Genomic DNA, 21,636 nt, shown 5'->3' with positions numbered 1-21,636 from the left:
GGGACATAAATAAATCATTTAAAGGCAAAGTCCTGAGTTATTTCCAAGGACTGTGACTTAACTGTGTGCAAAAATGTTGGCATCTTGCCATGTTCTGATATATTGTTGAAAGCTGCTCAAAGCTTCTAGGGAAACAAGGGAATATAAAAGTACTACCTCATCGCTGTGTTTCAAGACTGCTGGGTACAAGAAACATTGGACAGAGTGGATCTTCTACCATCAGATCGATTCCTCAGGAAAACTGGATAGAGGTTTCCTTTAAAGCTGAAGGACTTTTGGAAATAACTTAGGACTTTGCCTTTAAATTATGTATTTATGTCCTTCTGTTGCACTTTATATTGGTGTTTTGTATGTCAGGGTATGATATCGGAAATACGTGTTATGATAGTGTCATTTAGTATTAATAACTATTTTGTATTATTTGTTTATATGTTTCCTTCTTTGTGAGGCTGGTTATCACAGAACCTTGAGGTTTTCTCCAGTCACTCTCTGCTATGATTCTCTATTTGGTTTGCACATTCTCTGGAGGCTGGCAACCCTATCTGAAACAGCATCAAACTCGATAAACAGTGTGATGATTAAAAATACCTGCATCATGCTTCCCAAAACATAACCAAAGTGCCTCTTTGAAATGCAAAGGAAACACGAGATACCTTCCAATTCAATTTAGCTAGTGCTTGTTGTTAGAAGGGAGGACCGACTTTGATTTCTTTTTTAATACCACAGTTTAATCAAAATAGCCTTGGGGTAAGAAAATTTAACTGTTCCTCTGATTTCACAACCTCACCGATTAAAATTTTTCTTCACCAATTCATCGGATAATCTCGCAGATTCGTTGTGGGGATCAAATGGAGGAAAAGAGAATTGTGTGGAATTGTTTTCTGTGGCCCCGGAAGGTAGGACCAGAACCAGTGGGTTGAAATTAAATCAAAAGAGTTTCCAGCTCAACATGAGGAAGAACTTCCTGATCATTAGAGTGGTTCCTCAGTTGAACAGGCTTCCTCAGGACGGGAGGTGGTGGGCTCTCCTTCCTTGGAGGTTTTTAAACAGAGGCTAGATGGCCATCTGACAGCAATGAAGATCCTGTGAATTTAGGGAGAGGTATTTGTGAGTTTCCTGCCTTGCGCAAGGGGTTGGACTAGATGACCCTGGAGATCCCTTCCAACTCTATGATTCTATGTAAACTGCCTTGAATCTCCATTGCGGAGAAAAGTAGAGTACAAATAAAATAAATAAAATATAATGTTTTTGCTGATTAACTTGACAACTAAAGCTTTTACCCCCATAGGGTTTGTTGTCTCTTTGTTTCATGCACATCTGCCCTCTCCCCCCCCCCCCGCTTCAAGATCATCAGAAAGTGGAGGGAGGGGAGAGGGAAATGTCTGCTGGGCACTCCATTATTCCCTATGGAGACAGATTCCCGTAGGATATAATGGAAAATTAATTCGTGGGTATCTGGGGCTCTGGGGGGGGGGTTGTTTTTTGAGGTAGAGGCACCACATTTTCAGCATAGAATCTGGTGCCTCTCCTAAAAAAAACCCCAAGTTTCAAAAAGATTGGACCAGGGGATTCAATTCCATGAGCCCCAAAAGAAGGTGCCCCATCCTTCATTATTCCAAATGGAAGGAAGGCATTTAAAAGCAGTGGTGGCCAACAATGTTCCCTCTAAGCTGCAGTCTTGTGAGCAAAAATTCTACATTGTGAGCTACTGGTATTAAAGTTGTGAGCTACTGCACAAATTAGTGTGCTCGGGGTCAATTTTCCTGAGCTAAGACAAAAATGTGTGAGCTGGAGGCTAAAAATCTGTGAGCTAGCTCACACTCACTCAGCTTAGAGGGAACATTGGTGGCCAGAACTCTTTTTGGAGTTCAATGGTGCTTGTCACACCCTTGCTCCTGGCTCCACCCCCAAAGTCTCCTGGCTGCACCCCCAAAGTCCCCAAATATTTATTGAGTCAGATCTTACAATCCTCCCATGAAGTCGTCAGCAGTCTGCAACTTGGATTAAATCATCACTCTCCATCTGTTCTTAAAGGTTTACATGTTCTAAACCGTATTTTAAATTACGTTTTATTAGAATGTTTTAATAATATTGTAAATCACTCAGAGCCCTATAGCAGCAGGGGCTGGGCGAACAGCGACAATAATAATATCAGCTTGAAATCCCCAAACGCTAATATATTACATCAATAAGGCCTTCAGAGAAAGGAGAAGAATAAATATTTCTTTTTAAAAATTAGTCTTTGTTGATGCATCCAAGTTCTCCAAAAGCTTTTGAACCGAAAGCCAAATAGGCTTCAGATGTGCTCGTCCAGATGACAGAATCATCATCTGGTTTGTGTTACTCAGCCCAGCAGGGTGAGCTAGTGGGAGGGCCCCATCTATTAAATAGGTCGGGGTGGCCAACGGTAGCTCTCCAGATGTTTTTTGCCTACAACTCCCATCAGCCCCAGCCAGCATGGCCAATGGCTGGGGCTGATGGGAGTTGTAGGCAAAAAAACATCTGGAGAGCTACCGTTGGCCACCCCTGAAATAGATCACTGCAGGGGTTGCTTGCTTGCTTTCTGCTCCCCACCCCCAGCGCCCCTGGGGCTTTGGATTTGGCTACAGATCGGTTTTCATTGCCTTCCTACAGCCACTTGCAAACCCTGAAGAGGAGAGGGCTTTAAATTCTCCAGATGGATATAATTCCTCCCCACCCTTAAGGACTTGCTGGATCAGACCAATGAAGGTAGTGCCTTCTTTAGAAAGTGCTTTGTGGCATGCCTGGTGCTGCTTCCAGGACACCAACATCATGATCTTGATTGTTGTGTATGTGGTTGGAATTGTATCTATGATATGGCATTCTTGCCTGGCTCCTTGGAGCCTGAAGGACCAAGCCTGGGGACTCGGGAACAATAGGCAGCAAGATCCAAATCCCTGCTCCAATCATGTGGCCCCTGCTGGTTTGAATGGTCCAATAGCATGCCAGCATGGGAACCTTGTGTGTATATATAGTTGGGCCTGCTGGCCCAGTTTTCAGTCTTTTAAGGCAGCCCAATACTATGCTGTATTCAGTAAAAGAGCTATGATCACTCACTTGTCAAGCATTGTTTAATCTCTCTTTTATTGTCTGAATAAAACCAATATATTATAGAGATGTTACTAACTCTGAATTAAACTTGGGCGCATCAAAGTAGAAAAGTAGAGACAGATCTTTTGCGCCTCTTTCACTTTCACTAACAGATGCAGGAATTTGCTCTTTGAAGATAAAGCCTCCAGGGACAGTTTCCCAGGCTAGTCCTGGACCCGGGAAGAATAACCACAGGGGAGATAAGGAAGTTACGGTGTGAACTTTCACACGTGAATGCAGGCTTGTTTAGAATTTGTAGCAATGTTTAGAGAACCTTTGATGTGCCATCTTTAAGTATGCATTCTACTGTTACTCTGTATCAGTTCCAATACCTAGCTCAATAGAGCCACATGGATTATCAATAAACCATACTTTGTTTCAACTCAAGGACGGGTTCTTTTGAAAATTGCATGCTTGACATCACTACCACCTCGCCTCATCATTGCATAGAACCCACTTGACTATATTATATTGATACAAACTGGTCTTTGTTTTTACATATTCTGACTTTCCATCCTTTGATTTAAAAATCTGGCATGCAGTTGAGTTCTCACATACGCAGGGCTTTGTTTGTAGAAAAAGCCCAGCAGGGACACATTTGCATATTAGGTCACACCCCCTGATGTCACCATTGTTTCACACAGGCTTTTTTGCAGAAAAAGCCTAGCAGGAACTCATTTGCATATCAGGACACACCCCTGGTGCCAAGCCAGCTGGATCCACGTTCCTGTGTGTTCCTGCTCAAAAAAAGCCCTTGCACGTATGGCATGGATTCTGTTTTAAGGAATTTTTAAAAGCCTCTTCAAAGAGGCAAAGAAGGTAATCTTGGGGACTGGAGAGGGAAACTGGAGAAAGGAAGAAAGATGCAGGATAGAGTTGCCAGTGGGGGTTGGTGTGGCGATAGGGTTGCCAAGTCCAACTCGAAATATCTGGGGACTTTGGGGGTGGAGCCAGGAGACTTTGGGGGTGGAGCCAGGAGCAAGGTTATGAGGAGCACAATGGAACTCTGAAGGGAGTTTTGGCCATCAGATTTAAAGGGACGTCACGCCTTTTAAATGCTATAGTTTACTATAGCAGTGATTTACTATAGCAAGCTGAATTTCCCAGCACCTGCTAACAAATGTTTTAACCAGGTAAACCAAGATTGAAGAACAGCCCTGTGGCGCAGAGTGGTAAAGCTGCAGTACTGCAGTCGGAGCTCTCTGCTCACGACCTGAGTTCGATCCCAGCAGAAGCTGGCTCAGGTAGCCAGCTCCAGGTTGACTCAGCCTTCCATCCTTCCCAGGTCAGTAAAATGAATCCCCAGCTTGTTGGGGGAAAAGTGTAGATGACTGGGGAAGGCAAGGGCAAACCACCCCGTAAAAAAGTCTGCCGTGAAAACGCTGTGAAAGCAACGTCACCCCAGAGTCGGAAACGACTGGTGCTTGCACAGGGGACCACCTTTACCATTTTTTTTTACCAAGATTGAAACCTTCTGCACATAAAAGCGGGTGCCCTCCCATGGAACACAGTCCATGCCAAGCAATTCACTTGCAACATGCCGTAACTCCTTTATAGAAAATGGTGCTCACAGCCACACCCCCTCTTTGAGATAACCACCATTGTTCATACTTGCCGTGGCCAATTTTGTTAATAGATTTGTCCTTCGATACCAGGAATTCCCCTGAGAGACAGCCAAAAGAAAGCAAAAACCCTGAGTTAAATAGATATCACCGAACAAAAAATATTAGAACATTCATGTAACGTCACTGGGAGTTCATACTTCATACTGGTGGTTTTCTGGTTGGGCGTCTGGCTCAGATCATTCCCAGGAGAGAAGCAAGTTCTACTCTAACTCTTCTCAGCGACTGGACTTGGAGAAACCATCTAACGGAGAGCTGAAGCCAAATTACATGCTGCATTAAGAATTTCAGGGACGACTGATGGAGGGGATTCGTCCGCTTGAATGCTCTCCCCCACCCCAACCTGAAACAAAAAAAACTCCACCCTTAGGAAAAACTAGCAAGCCAGAGAGAATACCTTGGGGTGCATGGGTGTGTAAAGTTCCATCAAGTTGCAGCCAACTTATGAGAGAGGTGTTTTGCTGTTGTCTGCCTCTGGTGTAGTGACCCTGGACTTGTGGTCTCCCATCGAAGTATCAACCATGGCTGTGTTCCTGCTTAGCTTCCAAGATCTGAAGAGATCAGGCTAGCCTGGGCGATCAGTATCGGGGCAGAGTAGTCCTAACTTAGCCTTTCCCCAGATAAACTGGTTTTCTTTTATTTTTTCCAGAATTTTTTGCTCACGGCCTGAGTTCAATCCCGGCAGAAACTAGGTTCAGATAGACAGCTCAAAATTGACTCAGCCTTCTATCCTTCCAAGGTCAATAAAACGAGTACCCAGCTTGTTGGGGGTAAATCACAGATGACAGTGGAAGGCAATGGCAAACCACCCCGTAAAAAGTCTGCTGTGAAAATGTCGTGATGCGACGTCACCCCAGAGTCTAGGGTTGCCAATCCCCAGGTGGGGGCAGGGGATCCCCCGGTTTGGAGACCCTCCCCCCGCTTCAGGGTCCTCAGAAAGCGGGGGGAGGGGAGGGAAATGTCTGCTGGGAACTCTATTATTCCCTATGGAGATTTATTCCCATAGAAAATCATGAAGAATCAATCTGTGGGTATCTGGGGCTCTTGGGGGGCTGTTTTTTGGGATAGAGGCACCATATTTTCAGTATAGCATCTATTGCCTCTCCCCAAAATACCCCCCAAGTTTCAAAAAGTTTGGACCAAGGGGTCCAATTCTATGAGCTCCAAAAGAAGGTGCCCCTATCCTTCATTATTTCCTATGGAAGGAAGGAATTGAAAAGGTGTGCCGTCCCTTTAAATTTGATGGCCGGAACTCCCTTGGAGTTCAATGATGCTTGTCACAACCTTTCTCCTGGCTCTGCCCCTAATGTCTCCTGGCTCCACCCCAAAGTCTCCTGGCTCCACCCCCAAAGTCCCCAGATATTTCTTGAATTGGACTTGGCAACCCTACCAGAGTCGGAAACAACCGGTGCTTGCACAGGGGACCATCTTTACCTTTAGGGAAAAACAGCTCCCATATTATGCCCAGATTCAAGTTCATAGCACCTTAGAGACTAACAATATGTTGGGGGTAAAAGCTTTCAAGTGTCAACGCTCCCTTAGTCAGACAAGGTTTATATCTGACAAAGAGAATTCTGACTCTGCAAAGTTCATATCCCAAAAATCTTGTTGGCTTCTAAAGTGCTACAGGACTCGAATCCAGCAGACCAACATGGTTACCCTGGGAAACACAGAAGAGGAAGAAGACGGCAGATTTATATCCTCCCCTTCTCTCTGAATCAGAGCCTCAGAGCAGCTTGCAATCTCCTATATCTTCTCCCCCCACAACAGACACCCTGTGAGGTGAGTGGGGCTGAGAGGCTCTCTCAGAAGCTGCCCTTTCAAGGACAACCTCTGCCAGAGCTCTGGCTGACTCAAGGCCATTCCAGCAGGTGCATCTGGAGGAGTGGGGAATCAAACCCGGTTCTCCCAGATTCCACACACTTCACCACTACACCAAACTGGCTCCCATATCATGCCTGTGGTTTTTTTCCCCCCTTACTGGGGTTTAAAGAGTCTGAAAGGGATGATTTTCAGTTAGGAAAAGTTGCAAGGAGAGAGAGAGAGCCAGTTTGGGGCAGTGGTTAAGTGCGCAGACTCTTATCTGGGAGAACCGGGTTTGATTCCCCACTCCTCCACTCGCACCTGCTGGAATGGCCTTGGGTCAGCCACAGTTCTGGCAGAGGTTGTCCTTGAAAGGGCAGCTTCTGAGAGCCTCTCAGCCCCACCCACCTCACAGGGTGTTTGTTGTGGGGGAGGAAGATAAAGGAGATTGTGAGCCGCTCTGAGACGCTGAGATTCAGAGTATAGGGCGGAATATAAATCCAATATCAGCAACAGCAGCAGCCCCCTCCCCAGCATCTCCGTCCTGATCCCCATATTCCTGGGGGTTTGGATTTCGAGCCCTCTCTCATTGGGATTTCCAGGCACAGAATTGCAGACGTCATGCACAGTTTGACCTGGAATCCTATCAGATGGGCTCTGATGACCTATCTGCCTCAGTTACATTCTCTGTAAAAGGGGAACATTAATGACTCTCGAGGACAGTTTCTGCAGTGCTACCTAACTGCTGGGCACACCGCTGGAATTACAGTAAATTTCTTTACCTTCCTCGTCAAAAACACCTTTTTCAAAGAAGAACCTGATTTTGTCGCCACTGGTTAGGAAATATTCCGCACTTCCCTGGGGGAGATAAAACACAATGCTGGCTTCACAAGACACTGGAATTCCTTATTTCAAAAACTCTTGCAACGGCAAAAGGGTGTAGATTATTTTTGTGGTGTTTGCTTTTCATCAGATGCTTGGAGTACATCTCCAGATGGCAAACACAGACCCACAGTAGAGACAGAAATAAATAGCTGGGCCCAAAGACCATTAATGCAAGGGGTACAGGCTACGGTATCTCTATGCAAAGCTCGAAGGCACAGGAGATAAGCACACTGACCGTTCACAAAGCTAATTGGGAGCTTTCCTAGCTTTGCTCACTGAACAGCTACAGTGGAAGAGGAATCCATGGGCGTTTTCGCACTGACCTTCTAGTGGCGCGACCACCCTCTTCATACCGGAGGATCTGCCCGGATTTCGCACAAGAAGCGCCGGCGCACCCAAAAGAGCCGGCGACTTCCGTCGCGAAACCCGCTCAAACGTTTTCCTGCTTCTTGGCGGTTTCCGTTTGAGCGGGTTTCGCGACGGAAGTCGCCGGCTCTTTTGGGTGCGCCGGCGCTTCTTGTGCGAAATCCGGGCAGATCCTCCGGTGTGAAGAGGGTGGTCGCGCCACTAGAAGGTCAGTGCGAAAACGCCCCATGTTATTCACTGAATGCTAAATGCAGGGCTTTTTAAAAGCAGGAACGCAGTTCCGGCTGGCTTGGTGTCGGGTGTGGCCTAATATGCAAATAAGTTCCTGTTGGGCTTTTCCTACAAAAAAGCCCTATGTGAAACAATGGTGATGTCAGGGGTGTGGCTTAATACGCAAATGAGTTCCTGCTGGGCTTTTTCCCGCCAAAAAAGCCCTGGCTAAATGAATATGAATTGAATCTGCTTATACACTCTAGAACAGGGGTGTCAAACATGCATTTCATGGGCCGAATCAGGCCCCCGAAGGGCTCCTATCAGGCCCCCAAGCAACTGGCTGTCATCTGCTTTTTTCTCCCTCTTTCTTGCTTCCTTCTGTGTAACAGCTTGTTTTGCAAGGCTTGCTCAGTCGCACAGGAGTTACAGAGCAAAACCTCTATTTTCCCCATTGACTGAGGCTCCTCCCTTGGGGAAGAAGGGGGGCAGGGAGAGCTCTCAATTGCACAGCAGAGCTACTGAGCTAAACTCTCTCAGACTCTCTCAATTGCACAGCAGAGCTATTGAGCTAAACTCTCTCAGACTCTCTCAATTGCACAGTGGAGCTACTGAGCTAAAGCCTCTCTTCCTTCTATTGGCTGAGGCTCCCCCCCAGTCCTCTGGGGAAGAAGAAAAGAACCAGAGAGTTTCCTTTACCCAGTTCCCTGGATCCCATGGGAAATACAAAGAAAGCGTCTTTAAGACCAATGAGTGCTAACGTTTTAAGAATGTTTTAATTTTTAAAATATGTATATTTGTGTTCTTTATCAAATTTATATCTCTGCTACTAATCTTAAATATGTACACATATGGGCCAGCCCGACATGGCTCGGCCCAACCCAATATGACCTGGCCCAACAAGGTCTCATTTATGTCAGATCAGGCCCTCATAACAAATGAGTTCGACATCCCTGCAGAGGACTTAGGCATGTTAGTGACTTGCTGTGGAAAGAAGAATGGGCTCTCATAGACTGACAGTGTAATCTAGGACGAAGCTTGCACAGACCAGGACCCATGTCATCAAATTAAGAAGATATTGGATTTATATCCCACCCTATACTCTGAATCTCAGAGTGGTCACAATCTCCTTTACCTTCCTCCCCCACAACAGACACCCTGTGAGGTAGGTAGAGCTGAGAGGGCTCTCACAACAGCTGCCCTTTCAAGGTCAACTCCTACGAGAGCTATGGCTGACCCAAGGCCATTCCAGCAGGTGCAAGTGGAGGAGTGGGGAATCAAACCCGGTTCTCCCAGACAAGAGTCCGCGCACTTAACCACTACACCAAACTGGCTTTCAATGCTTGATGCTTCTCTAGCTGATTAGGAAGAAATTGTAAAGAGGAGATTTGAAAAGGCCATGTAAAGGCAATAAGGTCACACCATTTGTCCATGAGATTTGACATGTCACATCCCAATTGCATTCCAGAGCTCTGTAGGTTCACTGTTTACATTTTTTTTGTCTGTGATATGCAGGGCTTTTTTTTGTAGCAGAAGCTCTTTGCATATCAGGCCACCCACACCTGATGTAAGCCAATCCTCCAACAGCTTACAGGGCTCTTCTTACAGGGCCTACTGTAAGCTCCAGGAGGACCGACTACATCAGGGGTGTGTGGCCTAATATGCAAAGGAGTTCCTGCTACAGAAATAGTTCTGGTGATGTGTACTTTTCGCAGGCAACTGCTGACAACAGAACATAAGTACAGCCCTGTTGGATCAGACCAGAGGTCTCTCAAGTCTAGTAGTCCATCATCTCGTTTCCCACAATGACCCCAGAAGGCCTGGAAGCAAGGCATGAGAGTCTTCATGGCCAATAGCCATGGAAGGCCCTCTTCTCCCCAAATATGTCTGTTTAAGACACTGACAACCACCACATCTTGTAGCAGTGAGTTCCATGAGTTAGTTTTTGCTTTGTACAAAGAAGTGCTTTAGTTTGTCTGTCCCGGTAAATGTTTTTTTTCCCCGATTATTGGATTGTTTTTTGAACTATGAATTAACACAGATTCAAGCAAATTGCAGTTTTTACATTTTCCAGTAAACTGCAATCTCCAGCAATTTTTCTCCAGGCCAGTTTGGCCAGGAATCTTGGAGGGGGTTTTTTTGCCATCTTCTGGACATGAAACAGGAGTCACTGGGGATGGGAGGGAGGGGATGTCTGAATGTCCTGCATTGTGCAGGAGGTTGGACTAGATGACCCTGGAAGGTCCCTTCCAGTTCTATGATAGATTCAGGTGGGTAGCCATGTTGGTCTGAAGCAACAGAACAAAGTCTGAGTAGGGTTGCCAATCCCCAGGTGGGGGCAGGGGTTCCCCCGGTTTGGAGACCCTCCCCCCGCTTCAGGGTCGTCAGAAAGCCGGGGGAGGGGAGGGAAATGTCTGCTGGGAACTCTATTATTCCCTATGGAGATTTATTCCCCTAGAAAATCATGGAGAATTGATCCGTGTATCTGGGGCTCTGGGGGGGCTGCTTTTTGGGGTAGAGGCACCAAATTTTCAGTACAGCATCTAGTGCCACTCCCCAAAATATTCCCCAAGTTTCAAAAAGATTGGACCAGGGGGTCCAATTCTATGAGCCCCAAAAGAAGGTGCCCCTAGCCTTCATTATTTCCTATGGAAGGAAGGAATTGAAAAGGAGTGCTGCCGTCCCTTTAAATGTGATGGCCAGAACTCTCTTTGGAGTTCCATTATGCTTGTCACAGCCTTGATCTTGGCTCCACCCCTAATGTCTCCTGGCTCCACCCCCAAAGTCTCCTGTCTCCACCCCCAAAGTCCCCAGATATTTCTTGAATTGGACTTGGCAACCCTAAGTCTGAGTCCGGTGGCCCTTTGAAGACCAACAAAGTTTAATTCTGGATATAAACTTTTGTGTGCACAAAAGCTTATACCCAGAATTAAACTTTGTTGGTCATAAAGTTGTCACTGGTCTCAAACTTTGTCCAATGAATCAACAAAAGAAGGTGCCCCTAGCCTTCATTATTTCCTATGGAAGGAAGGAATTGAAAAGGAGTGCTGCCGTCCCTTTAAATGTGATGGCCAGAACTCTCTTTGGAGACCCTTCCCCCGCTTCAGGGTCGTCAGAAAGCCGGGGGAGGGGAGGGAAATGTCTGCTGGGAACTCTATTATTCCCTATGGAGATTTATTCCCCTAGAAAATCATGGAGAATTGATCCGTGTATCTGGGGCTCTGGGGGGGGGGGGCTGCAGCACTGCATTTTGTAATTAAGGATCTGATCAGAATGTGAACAGGTTTGGGGAAATCTTTACCAAAAAATGGGATACAAGCATTTGAAATAAAAAAAAATTCAATTACCTGCATCTCCCCCCCCCCCCCCCGAGGAGAGGTCAGCGTGGCAGAAAACAGAAGAATTGTTTGTCTTGAAAACAAACTTTCTTTATAAAGAAGGACAGTCTTAGCTTTGACTCTCAGCTTTTGTTTGCTATAAATGCTTAACCGAAGGACTGGGAAGTTGGTTAATGAATTTATCTTCATTAAATTTTACACACTATACTATGTCATACATATATTACATAAGCATTTCATGTGTTTATTTACTTCACTTATACCTCACCTTCCTCCCCAAGGAACACCCAAAGTCTGGGAGTTTGAACCCATACCTGGGCTTGGAGCTGCTCGTCGTGCTTTGTTGAGAATTCAGTGCGGCATTGAGGGGGCACGTCCATTTCAGCAATGATCTTTCGGATCTGGGCCTGCATCGCGTCACATTCCTCCGAGGTGAAAAACTCCTCCAGAGCTAAGAAGCCATCTTTGTGGAACTGGAAAACAGCACGCTACAGTTCAGGCTCTGCTGGAGGGAAAACTCTGCAAAAGCCCTCCACGTGTTCCATCATGACAGCAACACAGAAAAGAGCTGCGACGGGGCTGGACTTAGACTTAGACCCTAGGCGAGGCTAACTTCTGCCCCCCACCCCTGCACTGGTAACATCACCGAGTCATATGCGAGTCATATGCGGGTAGGGTTGCCATGTCCAATTCAAGAAATATCTGGCGACTTTGGGGGGTGGAGCCAGGAGACTTGCGGGTGTAAGTAAAAGTAAGTAAGTAAAATTTTATTTGTATCCCGCCCTCCCCCGCCAAAGCAGGCTCAGGGCGGCTAACAACATCCGTAAGCAAACAATACAATAGACGAAAAAACATTAAATTACAATATTTAAAAACCAGTCAATACTTAATTAAAACATTACTAAATCTAAAATTAACATTGTTGTTTAACGCTATCCCTGTCAGTTGACATAATAATAACAGGGTCCCTGAACCAGGCCGTTTTGGCGTTTTCCTTGTTACAACCATAAATCAGCAATTCATGAATGCCAGTTTGAAGAGGGTGATCTTGCAGGCCCTGTGGAACTGATCAAGGCTCCGCAGGGCCCGCACCTCCTCTGGGAGCTGATTCCAAAGGTATGGGGCCGCGGTAGAAAAGGCCCGAGCGCGGGTATTCTGAAGTTTAACTTCTCTTGGCCCAGGGATGGTCAGTTTGTTTTTCCCTACTGACCTCAGTGCTCTCTGGGGCTCATACGGGGAGAGACGGTCCCTTAGGTAGGTCGGTCCTCGGCCATATAGGGCTTTAAAGGTAATAAAGGGTGGAGCTAGGAGATATTGGGGGTGCTGCCAGGAGCAAGGCTGTGACAAGCAAAATTGAACTCCAAAGGGAGTTCTGACCTTCACATTTAAAGGGACCGCACACCTTTTAAATGCCTCCCCTCCATTGGAAATAATGATGGATAGAGCACCTTATTTGGGGGTTCACAGAATTGCACCCCTTGGTTCAATCTTTTTGAAACTTGGAGGGTGTTTTGAGGAGAGATATTGGATGCTATGCTGAAAAACTGATGCCTCTATCTCAAAACACAGCTCCTCCGGAGCCCCAGATACCCACAGATCAATTCTCCATTATTCCCTATGGGAATCGGTCTCCATGGGGAATAATGAGAGCTCAGCAGACATTTCCCTCCCCCTGCTTTCTGATGACCCTGAAGCGAAGGGAGGGCCTCCAAACCGGGGGATCCCCTGCCCACACCTGGGGATTGGCAACCCTACATGGGGGTGCCCCCAAAAGGCCAGTGCCCTAGGTAATTGCCGAGTTTGCCTTGTGGCAGGACCGGCCCTGGCCGCAGAAAGCCAGCCTGCCCTTGCCTAGCACCACTGAGGGCCAGAGGAAGAGTTTTTTCCCTAAACTCCCTTGCTACCATGTTTCTTTCTATGCACACCCTTCTTTTTCCTTTATCTGTGTCCAACACTTTTGTCTTAATGTATCCCTCTGTGCACGTTCAGAACTTAAGGCGTGCAAATGTGATAATTGCAGAGAATGAATTGGGGAGGGGGGCTGCCAGGAATCACAGGAGAGTCAAAATGCCCCTTCTCTCACCCTGGCCTCGATAGCCCAGGCAAGCCTGACCTCATCAGATCTCGGAAGCTAAGCAGGGTCGACTCTGGCAAGTACTTGGATGGGAGGGAGACCTCCTTGGAATACCAGCAGTCAGGAGGCAGGGGTAGGCTTGATTCAGCCACCTCTCTGAATATCCTCCAGGCCACCAATAGGGATCAGTCACCAGAGGTTGCCATGACTTCCAAGTGCACACACGCATGCACACACACCTATAAATACAAAAAAATAAAAATGCACCTCCTCTCCGAGGTTTCCAAAGGTCAATTTCTCCTCCCTCTCCCCCTTTTGTCTGATTCTCAATTCTATGAGCCCCAAAAGAAGGTGCCCCTATCCTTCATTATTTCCTATGGAAGGAAGGCATTTAAATGGTATGTGGTCCCTGTAAATGTGACGGCCAGAACTCCCTTTGGAGTTCAATTATGCTTGTCACAACCTTGCTCCTGGCTCCACCCCCAAAGTCTCCTGGCTCCACCCCCAAATATTTCCATCCCCAGATATTTCTTGAATTGGATTTGGCAACCCTAGTTTATGGTAAAATCTGAATGCAATCCTCCTGTCCACTTTTGACTGCATGTTGCCTTTTATAGAAACCAAGACGATTACTTCTGGATGGAAAGGCTTAGCAGAGGTCATTACTTAACACAGAGGGAGCACAGAGTGAAAAAAAACATTCCAGCCAAGAGGGCAAGGCCCAGAGCTTCTGAAGAAGTTTTTCAGCCTCAGCAAGGTATCTTTAGAAACTAATGTGATCAGAGCGGAATACAGAACCCACTGCACCAACAAATCATTGCTAACTACAATCACTGGGGGGAATGAAAGATTATTTGCAAATTGGACATGATTTTGAGTACTTACACAGACACACACTTTCTGTCTCCTGGAACAGCACATTTAATTAGGTATTGCACAACTGCTGTTTTGGGGATTTTCCTCTGGGCCAGCTCACTTACAATCTTTTGCTCTTCCCAGTTTGATGTCACGGAGTGACATTTGATGCTTTCTTCTCTTACCTGAGAAATCTGTTCCTGAGTGACAAACGCCATCCGGGATTTATGAAAAAGAGAAAATAGAGCCCTGCGCCGAATTCTAGCTTCTTTCTGAGCTGTTCACTCTCCTTCTCTTCATACGATCCCAGCACCATGTGACAAAAGGATGAGGGAAATCCAGCTGGTTACACAAACCACGAGATCTCAGAGGCCCCTTCGAAAGGACTTTGGCTCCGTTCTCGTTGGACTCCACCGTCTGGCTGAAAACCTGGGTGCAGCTTTTTGCCTTCAGGGGGAAGGAACATCGTAAAAGATCCGAGGAGTAAGGCTAGTCCAAAGGAGAGACGGACCAGGAGAGAACGTGCCAAAGCTGAGAGGATCTGTCAAATCGGCTTTGAATCCCAGCTGCAGAGTGAATAAGGCCCTCTGAGAGTGCTGAGGGAAAGGCTTGCTGCCCCTACGGTGGTTTTATTTACAATACTTACTGGTTCCTGGCCTCATCATAAAAAAAAGAAAGCACTGAGAAACAAGATGTCTAAAGCTAAAGTATCACTTAAAAAAAAAAGTACAAATTACAACATAGAACAAATCCAAATAGGCAGCCGTGTTGGTCTGAAGTAGCAGAACAAAATAGGAGTCGATTGCACCTTTAAGACCAACTTAGTTTTATTCAGAACGTAAGCTTTCGTGTGCATGCACACTTCTTCAGACGAGGAATGAGGTACAGTAAGCAGAGCCACATATAGTTGGTGGGGTTTGGAATGCCAAGTGGTCAGAGAATTAGATTCCCTCCTAGAAATGCTTTGGGTTGAAATAGAGGGCCCAAAAGGAAATTTAACTATGGGAGTTTGTTATCGCCCACCAAATCAAAAGATAGAGGACGATTATAATATGATGGAAGGATTCAAGATAGCGGCTAAACGTAAAAACTGTGTCGTAATAGGTGATTTTAAATACCCGCAGATTGATTGGGTCAATATGTGTTCTGGTCGAGAAAAAGAGATTGAGTTTCTTGATGCTCTCAATGACTGTGCTATGGAGCAGATGGTCTCAGAACCTACCAGGGGTGGGGCGATCCTCGATTTGGTCCTAAGTAATGCCCAAGACTTGGTGAGAGATGTAAAAGTGATCGCACCGCTTGGGAGCAGTGACCATAACGTTATTGATTTCACCATTTGTATAAATAGAGAGTTGCTCCAAAAGACCGGCACAACCACGTTTAACTTTAAAAGGGGTAAATTCTCTGAGATGAGGAGGCATGTGAAGAGGAAACTGAAAGGAAAGGTCAATACAGTCAAAACCTTGGGGAAGCTTGGAGGCTATTTAAAACTACAATCCTAGATGCTCAGATAAAATATATACCACAAGTTAGGAAAGGCACAAACAGGTATAAGAAAAGGCCTGCATGGTTAACAAACAAAGTAATGGAAGCTGTAAAAGGTAAGAAGGACTCATTTAAGTGGTGGAAAGCTAGTCCAAGTGAGATTAATAAAAGGGAACACAGGCTGTGGCAAATCAAATGCAAGACTGTGATCAGGCAGGCAAAAAGGGACTATGAGGAGCATATTGCAGAAAACATAAAGACCAACAATAAAAATTTCTTCAAATATATTAGAAGCAGGAAACCAGCCACGGAGGCAGTGGGGCCCTTGGATGGCCAAGGGGTAAAAGGATTACTGAAGGATAATAGGCTGAGAAACTGAATGCAATTTTTGCTTCCATCTTCACTGTGGAAGACGAGAAGTGTTTGCCCGCTCCAGAACCACTAATTTTGGAAGGGGTGTTGAAAGACCTGAGTCAGATTGAGGTGACAAGAGAGGAGGTCCTACAACTGATAGACAAATTAAAAACTAATAAGTCACCAGGTCCGGATGGCATACATCCAAGAGTTCTGAAAGAACTCAAAGTTGAACTTGTGGATCTCCTGAAAAAAAGATGTAATCTTTCACTGAAATCTGCCTCCGTTCCTGAGGACTGGAAAGTAGCAAATGTCACCCCCATCTTTAAAAAGGGTTCCAGAGCGATCCGGGAAATTACAGGCCAGTCAGTCTGACTTCAATACCGGGAAAGTTGGTAGAAACCATTATCAAGAACAGAATGAGTAGGCACATTGATGAACACGGGTTATTGAGGAAGACTCAGCATGGGTTCTCTAAGGGAAGATCTTGCCTCACTAACCTGTTGCATTTCTTTGAGGGGGTGAACAAACATGTGGACAAAGGAGACCCGATAGATGTTGTTTACCTTGACTTCCAGAAAGCTTTTGATAAAGTTCCTTATCAAAGGCTCCTTAGAAAGCTCGAGAGTCATGGAATAAAAGGACAGGTCCTCATGTGGATCAAAAATTGGCTAATTAATAGGAAGCAGAGAGTGAGTATAAATGGGCAGTCTTTGCAGTGGAAGACAGTAACAGTGGGGTGTCGCAGGGCTTGGTACTGGGTCCCATGCTCTTTAACTAGTTCATAAATGATTTGGAGTTGGGAGTGAGTAGTGAAGTGGCCAAGTTTGCAGATGACACTAAATTGTTCAGGATGGTGAGAACCAGAGAGAATTGTGAGGCACTCCAAAAGGATCTGTTGAGGCTGGGTGAGTGGGCGTCAACGTGACAGGTGAGGTTCAATGTGGCCAAGTGCAAAGTAATGCACATTGGGTCCAAGAATCCCAGCTACCAATACAAGTTGATGGGGTGTGAACTGGCAGAGACTGACCAAGAGAGAGATCTTGGGGTCATGGTAGATAACTCACTGAAAATGTCAAGACAGTGTGCGATTGCAATAAAAAAGGCCAACGCCATGCTGGGAATTATTAGGAAGGGAATTGAAAACAAATCAGCCAGTATCATAATGCCCCTGTATAAATTGATGGTGCAGTCTCATTTGGAATACTGTGTGCAATTCTGGTCACCGCACCTCAAAAAGGATATTATAGCATTGGAAAAAGTCCAGAAAAGGGCAACTAGAATGATTAAAGGGTTGGAACATTTTCCCTTTGAAGAAAGGTTAAAACACTTGGGGCTCTTTAGCTTGGAGAAACGTCGACTGCGGGATAGAGGTTTACAAGATAATGCATGGGATGGAGAAAGTAGAGAAAGAAGTACTTTTCTCCCTTTCTCAAAATACAAGAACTCGTGGGCATTGGATGAAATTGCTCAGCAGTCAGGTTAAAACAGATAAAAGGAAGTACTTCTTCACCCAAAGGGTGATTAACATGTGGAATTCACTGCCACAGGAGGTGGTGGCGGCTACAAGCATAGACAGCTTCAAAAGGGGGTTAGATAAAAATATGGAGCAGAGGTCCATCAGTGGCTGTTAGCCACAGTGTGTATATATGTGTGTGTGTGTGTGTGTATATATATATATATATATATATATATATATATATATATATATATATATATATATATATATATATATATATATATATATATATATAAATGTTGGCCACTGTGTGACACAGAGTGTTGGACTGGATGGGCCATTGGCCTGATCCAACATGGCTTCTCTTATCTTCTTATGTACAGAGTTAAAAACCAATAGCAGAATAGTAAAATTAACAATTTCAGAAAACCTTTGATCTGGGTTGAATTAGCATGGGAAACCATGAAACAGTAAAATGACAGAATGTGAGAATGCCTGTTAATTATTCTATTGCTAATAAACCTGGGTCAAAAAGAAGGCATTTCTTTCCCAGAAGTTTTTTCTGTCCAACTAATTTATCTTTTAACATGTAACATAAATATATACATCATTCTAGTTTGCCATTAGAGAAAAATACATTAAAATATAGCAGAAGATGGGTTTAATATATGTAATGAGATAAACAGCCAATGTCCCTAGTTTGAGTATGTCAATACAAAAGCATTATTCTGACACACTATCCTAAAAGAGAAATACATTGGAATACTGTGAATATATTGCCCTACTTGGTGAAAGTGGGTTTAGCATATGTAATGAGATAAAAAAAAAACCAACCTCTCTGTTCAGTCCTGGGGAGGTGTTCCAAATTTCATAATAGTTTGTAATTCAGCAGTTCCCCTCTCCATTCTGTTCTTGAAGTTCTGAGAGTGGGTTTAGCATCTGTAATGAGATAAAAAAACCAATATTCCTGTTCCGTTCTGGGGAGGTGTTTGTTCCAAGTTTCATAATAATTTGTAATTCAGCAGTTTCTCTCTCCATTCTGTTCTTGAAGTTCCTTTGCAGTGAAACAGCTACTTTGAGGTCACCCATTGGATGCTTTGGAAGGTTAAAGTGTTCCCCCACAGGTTTCTCAGTTCTGTAATTCCTGATGTCAGATTTGTGTCCATTTATCCTTTGAAGGAGGGTTTGTCCTGTTTGCCCTATGTAAAGAACTGAAGGGCATTGTTGGCATTTAATGGCATATCTAATGTTGGAAGATGAGCAAGTGAATGAGCCTGAGACGGTGTAGTTAATGCTGTTAGGTCCAGTGATTGTGTTGCCTGGGTTTATGTGGCAGCAAAGTTGGCACTTGGGTTTATTGCAAGCTCTGGTACCAGTGCCCATGCTCAGATGAGATGTTGTATTGTTGTGGGTGAGGAATTGTTTGAGATTAGGGCAAGAAAAGGTTTACCCCCCCAGTACTTTTAAAGAGAGCTGTCACTATTCAGTAGAGGTTGTAAGTTGTTGATGATACGTTGAACTATTTTCAGTTGAGAGTTGTGTGTGACCACTAGTGGTGTTCTGTTATTGTCTTTTTTTGGGTTTGTTTTGTAACAGGTTTTCTCTGGGTATCATTCTGGCTTTGTTAATCTGTTTCCTAATTTCATCAGGTGGGTACTTTAGTTCCAAAGAGGTTTGTTGTAGATCCCTCAGGTGAGAATCTCTGCCAGCAGGACTGGAGCAAATGCAGCTGTAGCATAGAGCCTGGCTGTATACAATGGCTCATTTGGTATGTTTGGGATGGTAGCTGGAGGCATGCAGGTATGTTTGTCTGTCAGTAGGTTTCTGGTATAAGGTAGTGTCTATGCATCCATTGTGTATTTTAACAGTGGCATCCAGAAAATGTATTTCTTGCATAGACTGGTTCATTGTCAGGTTGATGGTGGGGTGGAAGTCATTGAATGCCTGGTGAAATGTATCCAGGGCTTCTTTACCATGTGTCCAGACCATAAAGATGTCATCAATGTAATGCAGGTATAAGGTAGGTAGGAGTGGGTGGGAGTCTAGGAAGCGTTGCTCCAAGTCAGCCATGAAGATGTTAGCATATTGTGGGGCCATGCGGGTGCCATTGACTTTGCCACCAAACTGTACCATTTTGTTCTCACCCATAAGTACTACAGATTTAGCAATGAACTTTTCATACAGACCAATGGTACAGCTATGGGAGCCCCAGGCAGGCCTGGAAATAGCAGGGCTTTTTTTTGTATAAAAAGCCCAGCAGTTACTCATTTGCATATTAGCCCACACCCCCTGATGTCACCATTGTTTCACACAGGGCTTTTGTTTGTAGAAAAAGCCCAGCAGTTACTCATTTGCATATTAGGCCTCACCCCCTGATGTCAGCATTGTTTCATACAGGGCTTTTGTTTGTAGAAAAAGCCCAGCAGTCACTAATTTGCATATTAGGCCACATCCCCTGATGTCACCATTGTTTCACACAGGGCTTTTGTTTGTAGAAAAAGCCCAGCGGCCACTCATTTGCATATCAGGCCTCACCCCCTGACGTCACCATTGTTTCACACAGGGCTTCTTTGTAGAAAAAGCCCAGCAGGAGCTCATTTGCATATTAGGCCTCACACCCTGATGTCACCATTGTTTCACACAGGGCTTTTGTTTGTAGAAAAGCCCAGCAGGAGCTCATTTGCATGTTAGGCCACACACCCTGATGTCACCATTGTTTCACACAGGGTTTTTGTTTGTAGAAAAAGCCCAGCACCACTCATTTGCATATTAGGCCACACCCCCTGATGTCACCATTGTTTCACACGGCTTTTTTGTAGAAAAAGCCCAGCAGGCGCTCATTTGCATGTTAGGCCACACCCCCTGACATCAAACTGTGTTCCTGCTCAAAAAAAGCCAGTGTAATATCAGTATGTCATGATGGTGAGCATTCAGCCATGTGAGCTTCCACCTGCAGTTTGCATGATCCAAGTCATGCAGATTTCCTGGCCTCTTATTTTGGAAGGGTAAACAAGGGAGCCTTCATGGTTGCCAAGGGGCAAGGCAAAGAGTTGTCCAGGAGTAAGATTCCCATGGCAACGGATACCTTATCTTGACTGACTAAAGATTAGAGAGAAGTTTCTAAAGACAATGCTGACTGCACCTCAGACAGACAACATATCGTGGAACATCTGGAGCAGGAACCATTCATTACAATCCCGTGGGTGTAAAGCCAGGCTTCTCTTTGCATACCTTTTTTTTTTGCACCAGTTGATCAACATTTGCATTCTGGAGCAGCTTTCGGGGGGGGGGACCCCCCACAACTTTAATTTCCGTTAAGGGGAGCCAGTGATTGGCCCTTGTAGCTAGCAGGAGAACATTTCAAAGTGCAGCAGGAGAAACTGAAGTGGCAGAGAAGGCATTGAATTTGGCATTTTGTCTCCAGTTTTCTGTTTTTGCCCTTTACCCCTTTGGTCCTCGTTGAAGTGGATTTTATCAAATGCTGAGGTTTGGAATCTTTCGACTCAGTACCATGTCTGCATCAGTCTCCGTGCTACCAAAGCTCTCCCCAGATAGGAACCCTTCTGAATGGATCGATTTTCAGCGTGATGGCATAGTGGTTAAAATCAGGGCCTTTTTTTGAGCAGGAACACCCAGGAACACAGTCCCGGCTGGCTTGGAAGTTGGCACCAGGCGGTGTGCCCTAATAGGCAAATGTGTTCCATCTGGACTTCTACCCTTCAAGGTTTGGGGACCAGATGCTGTTTCAGCAGAGGAGATGGCTTTTGTCTTAAGACCCAAGGACGCAGGCCTGAACCACCCTATGGGGCCCAGAGGGCCTAGCCTCCTTGTGGATTTTACGACCCCCCTCCCCAAGCCTTGGCTCCCCCCTTCCCCTGGGGACCCCTCAACCCAATGGTAAATTCTTGGTTGGGTGGGAGAAGAGGCCCCTCAATTGCACAGGCTGCAAGGGCAGCTAGAGTCCTTTCGGGGTGGGGAGGGAGGGAGGAGGGCGGCCAGGACATGCATCCCCCAGCCAGCCTGTACAAGCCTTGCGTTCCCTGCTGCTCCCGGTTGGGGAAGGGCACAGAGAAG

General features: G+C 45.4%; 1 protein-coding gene across 2 annotated transcripts in view; it reads right to left on the bottom strand.

Moving 5' to 3' along the window:
- PHYHD1 (phytanoyl-CoA dioxygenase domain containing 1) overlaps positions 1-14,585 on the bottom strand; it is a 38,674-nt gene extending 24,089 nt beyond the window's left edge. The window contains exons 1-4 of one of the 2 annotated variants that reach the window (XM_060250862.1): positions 14,450-14,585; positions 11,650-11,808; positions 7,319-7,394; positions 4,691-4,774 (exon numbers count right to left, since the gene is read on the bottom strand). In XM_060250862.1, coding sequence (XP_060106845.1) covers positions 4,691-4,774; positions 7,319-7,394; positions 11,650-11,808; positions 14,450-14,482 — 352 coding nt within the window. In that variant the 5' untranslated portion in view covers positions 14,483-14,585. The remainder of the gene's footprint in view (positions 1-4,690; positions 4,775-7,318; positions 7,395-11,649; positions 11,809-14,449) is intronic. The other variant, XM_060250863.1, reaches the window with a different exon arrangement.
- Between the last annotated feature and the right edge of the window lie 7,051 nt (positions 14,586-21,636).

The sequence above is a fragment of the Heteronotia binoei genome, chromosome 12 (assembly GCF_032191835.1).
Source record: "Heteronotia binoei isolate CCM8104 ecotype False Entrance Well chromosome 12, APGP_CSIRO_Hbin_v1, whole genome shotgun sequence".
NCBI classification, from domain to species: Eukaryota; Metazoa; Chordata; class Lepidosauria; order Squamata; family Gekkonidae; genus Heteronotia; species Heteronotia binoei.
The sequence above is the reverse complement of the archived record's forward strand: the minus strand, read 5'-3'. Positions and strand labels throughout refer to the sequence as shown.